The sequence below is a fragment of the Gekko japonicus genome, unplaced genomic scaffold (genome assembly GCF_001447785.1).
Source record: "Gekko japonicus isolate JY-2015 unplaced genomic scaffold, Gekko_japonicus_V1.1 scaffold6, whole genome shotgun sequence".
Taxonomy (NCBI): Eukaryota; Metazoa; Chordata; class Lepidosauria; order Squamata; family Gekkonidae; genus Gekko; species Gekko japonicus.
The window spans coordinates 1156158-1161455 of record NW_015166417.1 but is presented as its reverse complement, the minus strand read 5'-3'; the positions used below and the strand labels follow the sequence as shown (position 1 = coordinate 1161455).

Here is a 5298-nt window from a genome sequence, read left to right as displayed (position 1 = left end):
CCCCCCCCCCATACCATTTGGAAAGTGCCATCAACTTACAGCTGACTTGATGGCGACCCTGTGGGGATTTTAAGGCAAGAAACGTTCAGAGGTGGTTTACCATTGCCTGCCTCTGCGTAGCAACCGTGGACTTCCTTGGCGGTCTCCCATCCAAATACTAACCGGAGCCAACCCTGCTTAGCTTCTGAGAACGGGCATCTGGGTCAGGGCATTTCTCTTTTAGAAAAGCCATACTCATGAACATGATCACTTGTGAAAATCACAGGAGGGGCACCTTATAAATACATTGCTTTTGTTTTAAGTACTTCAATTGAATTATCTTGTCATTCAGAGCGTTCGCTGGCCTCAGGGATCTGAGCCTGCCAAGCACCCAGGACCTGCCTCCAAGGCACGATGCATGCTTACACTAGCTTTTTTGCTCTGTTCCTTTAAGGCAGTGGTGTCAAACATGTGGCCCGGGGGCCAAATCAGGCCCCCGGAGGGCTTCCATCAGGCCTGCAGTGGAACTGGCCATCTCCTGCTTCCAGTTCTGCTGCTGCATCATAGCTTGTTTTGCCAGACTCAGTCACTCAGCCATTTCATGTTTTAACCTGGGTCTTAGACTCAGAACTCTGAGCATGAGATTTCTGTGGTGAATGTCAATAAATCAAAAGTAGGTTTGCACTTACAGTAAAAAATAATCTTTTGTGTTTTTGTCCTTTATAAAGTTTGTATCTTCGCTACCTGGCATTACATTTTATGACACACATGGCCTGGCCCAACAAGGTCTCGTTTAGGTCAGATCCGGCCCTCATAACAAATGAGTTCGACACCCCTGCTTTAAGGGCTCTGAGGATAACAGACCTCTGTGTCAAGCCCGTGTGGCCTCTGTCCCTGTGCTCCTGCTGCCTTTTGGAAGTCCGCTTTAGAAGTGTGAACAAGAAATTTCCTGGCCTGTGCCTCTACCAGTACCTGAGTCATCAGTTCTCATATTTTACTTTTTAACACTGGGAGAGGAGATTGTATCAGATTCTCTCCCCCCCCCCCCCCCCCTCTATTGACGTTATTGGATCAAAACTCAAGTAGCTGGGCTCTAACCCATGAAAGTGTATGCCCCCATCAATCTATTTAAGATTTCACAAGACTCCTTGTGTCTGTTTGCTGTCTTTGCTGTGACCGAAAATCAGACTGACACCACTGGAATTTGTTTACTTAAATGTCCAGTCACAAATTAAGGAAGGGGAAAATTTGGGGTGATGGGGTGCATAACAGTTCCTCTTGTGTAGTGGTTTGGTGTAGTGGTTAAGTGTGTGGTCTCTAATCTGGGAGAACCGGGTTTGATTCCCCACTCCTCCACTAGCACCTGCTGATGTGACCTTGGGTCAGTCACAAGCTCTGGCACAGCTGTCCTTGAAAAAGAGCAGTTTGTGTCAGAGTTCTCTCAGCCCCACCCACCTCACAGGGTGTCTGTTGTGGGGAGGGGAAGGGAAAGGAGTTTGTAAGCCGCTCTGAGACTCCAAGTGAAGGGCGGGGTATAAATCCAATCTCTTCTCTTCCTCTTCTTCTTCTTCTTGTGGACACTTGTCTTAAGAACATAAGAGGAGCCAATATTGGATCAGGCCAAAGGCCCATCCAGTCCAACACTCTGTCACACCGTGGCCAAAAATACCAGGCGCCATCAGGAGGTCCACCAGTGGGGCCAGGACATTAGAAGCCCTCCCACAGTTGACCCCCCTCCCCAAGCACCAAGAATATTAAATATTTTTATCTGAAATTTCTTAGACTTAAGTTTGAGAATTGAAGAGGTGGTATTGATCAATAATGGGAGAGGGAATCCCTGAATTCTGTTAGGAAAGGCCAGTGATATCAGCTGTGTTTGGAGATGGCCTCCTTATGTCCCTTACCATGAAGTTAGTCATTCTGTTGGGGGGGTAGTAAATTCCAGCAATAGATTAGATAGTATCTGACTTGATCACCTGATACCCCCCCCCCCTGCATATTTTTTTCCTTTCTTTTCAGGCTTCATTGCCTCAGATATGACTTCCAGGAACTCCAGCACTCAGTTGTGGCTAATCACACACTACCATGAGATGGGCTCTTTGTATGACTATCTTCAGCTTACTACACTGGACACGGTCAGCTGCCTCCGGATAGTCTTGTCTATTGCTAGTGGCCTTGCACATTTGCACATAGAGATATTTGGGACCCAAGGAAAACCAGCCATTGCTCACCGAGACTTAAAGAGTAAAAATATCCTGGTTAAGAAGAACGGACAGTGTTGCATAGCAGATTTAGGTGAGTGGGTGTCCTCTTCCTGTCTTGGTTCTCCTGTAGCATTTAAAATATTGAAAGAATACTATGCTGTCCTCTGGTAACATGATGCAATACTTGAAGACGTTTCTTTAGCTGCATCTAAGGAATTTGGAGTTGCTTTGAAAGATTCTCTAGCATCCACTAGAGGGCACTTACAGTAATTCTGTAAATCTCCTGTTTGCTAAATCAGCTTTTACCAGAGGTTACAACTTTCTAAAGAATATTTATGCAGTGTTTTAAAGACTTTGTGTGGGAGGGTGCTAAATATTGGGAAGAAGGGAAGTCAGGAATGAGAGGTGTAGCCCTAAGCTGATAACACCCTTCTGAGCCCATTGAGTATACTGCACTTGGAAGAGTGTAGCTCTTTTTACAATCGGCTTGTAGATGAATCTGCCGGTCAGAGAAAGAATTGTGCTCCATGGGCAGATGGAAGCCATTGAATTTGGGGCAGAGCTTTGCTGGTGGCCAAGTATACGGTGATTATAATAGGTAATAGTGGTGTGAGCTGCTGTTTGCAAGTCTAAAGGATCATCCTGCCCATGAGGGATTTTTTTTTTTTACTAGGAAAATAAACAGTGTATGGAGTAGAGATTTCATATGCATCTTTGGATCTTATGTGAGATTGCGTGGTTGCTATATAAAGTTTATGTAGTATTTTGTTTGTTTTTTTGCAGAGTTTGGTTTGTGTCTAAGATTTTGAAGTAAATGCATTTTTTAATCTTAAGCAGTCTCTGTCTCGCCACTGATGTTTTATTGATGGACTCATGAAATCAGAAGTCACTTGTTTATCTGTTCGTTTTGTAGCAGTTGTCAGTTTACGTTAGTCAGAGTGGTGTTATTTGGGAGCTGTGTCTCAGATTGTTTAATGCTGTGGAAGCACTCTGCAAACAATTCCTTTAGACTTATTCTGGAGCATTCCCCCACCCACCCCACCCCATTAGCACATCCATATCATTGTGTGTTTTATTTGCGTTTTATAGTTCTCATGGCAGTTGGCCAAATTTCTGCACTCAGTATTGCCCTCACATAAGGCTTTGATGTACTCAGAAGTTCTGAAAAACTGAAATGTCCGCCCCCCTGAGTGAGTTAACTCCCCCCCCCCCACACACACACACTTCTTGACAATAGCAGTGTTCTGAAGCATTCCGTTTCTGGGACAAGAACATCTTTTGCCCTCGCAACAAACTTAGAAATAAAAAAATGTTTAATTGCATATCTGACTAAAAGGTAGGTGTTTCTGTTTTGCTGCTACTCAGTCTTTCCATTTCTGCTCGTTGGAAATGTGTTTTATTTCAAAGAACTCAATCTCGTGGCCCTGCCACTTTTCCTAGCCGTTCTTTGGGCACTACTCATAGTAGGATTCTTTGTTTTTCTTTAAAACCGCTTTTTCTAACAGATTAAATCCATTTTTCCTAACTGTTTTTTGGGCACTACTCATAGTGTGATTGGTTTCATTTATTTATTTAGTATTTCTATGCCACCTTTCCACCCAAATAGGGTCCCCAAGGCAGCAAACATCAAAACTTTAAAAATTAATACAGTATTTAAAATAAAGTATGTATAAAACAAACCAATAAAAACAGATAAGCACACATAACACAATAAGGGAGGGAGGCCAATAACAGCTCCTGGGGGTACACAAACCGGAACAAGCAAGTCTTCCCCCACTGGTAGATGGTAAAGAGAGACAGACTAATCTCCCTAAGGGAGGAGTTCCAAAGTTTGGACACCATGACTGAGACGGTCCTTTCTCAGGTTGCCACTCGTCTAGCCTCCGATGACAGGGGCACCCAAAGCAGGCCCTCTGAATATGCCCAAAGTGGGTGGTGTGGGTTCATTTGGGAGAAAGCAGTTTTTCAGATAATGCTGGCTCTAAGATGTATAGGGCTTTAAACGTTAATACCAGCTCCTTGAATTGGGTCCAGAAGCTAATTGGGAGCCAGTAGCTTGAACAAGACTGGCATGATATGGTTCCTATGACCCACTTCAGTCAGTATTCTGGCTGCAGCTTTCTGCACCAACTTTACCATTTAGACCGTCTTCAAGGGCAGCTCCACATAGAGCTTATTGCAGTAATCTAATCTACCAGTAATCTAATCTACCACAGCAGCACAATCTTTACCACCAAGAATGAGTTGCAGCTGGCTCACCAGACAAACTGATGAAGGGCACCCTGGTTGCTGCTGCCACCTGTTCATCCAATAGGAGGCCCAGATCCAGCAGCACCCCCAAGGTACAAACCTGCTCCTTTGGGGGGGAGTGCAAACCCACCCAGAACAGGAGAAATCTCATTTTCTCTGTAAAATCTCCCCCCATTCACACACACACACACCAGCAACACCTCCATTTTGTTGGGGTGAGGTTTCCGTTTGCTCGCCGTCATCTGTCCCAAAAGTGCCTCTAGGTATCTATTCAGTTTCTGCAGCCTCCCTGGGATCTGCTGGATGCATGAGGTAGAGCTGAGTGTCATCTGGGTGGTAGCTCAGCTCAAATATCTAGATGAGCTCTTATGGAGGCTTTACACAGATATTGAAAAGCATGGGGGACAAGATAGAACCCACGCTGGACCCTGTGAGCCAGACACCAGGGGCCTGAGCAGCAGTCTCCAAGCACCACACTCTGAAACCCACCTTCAAGATAGGACCAAAACCACCGCAGAACAGTGCCTTCCGGTTCCAGCCCTGAAAGGATACCATGATTAATGGTATCAAAAGCTACTGAGAAGTCCAGGAGAATTAACAGGCTTGCAAGTTTGCCTGAAGAATTTACATTTACACTAGTCCATAATTTAAAACTATCATTGTCAGAGGTTTGTCCCTATTTGGTTCTGTTTAACAGCAGCTCAGCATCTGACTTTTTTCATTGATAGTAATAATATTGGGTTTGGCAGCAAGCCAGCTGGGGTGAGGAGTCTTGCCTTTTGCCATCTGCTTGTTTCACGTCATTTGTGGCAGTTCCAACACTTGTGCAAGGTCAAGTGCTGGAGATTATTCTCTACTGCATTAG

The 5298-nt window shown here is 44.8% G+C and overlaps 1 protein-coding gene across 1 annotated transcript in view; it reads left to right on the top strand.

Moving 5' to 3' along the window:
- ACVR1 (activin A receptor type I) overlaps positions 1–5298 on the top strand; it is a 109210-nt gene that overhangs the window by 82723 nt on the left and 21189 nt on the right. The window contains exon 7 of the mRNA XM_015411569.1: positions 1999–2274. Coding sequence (XP_015267055.1) covers positions 1999–2274 — 276 coding nt within the window. The remainder of the gene's footprint in view (positions 1–1998; positions 2275–5298) is intronic.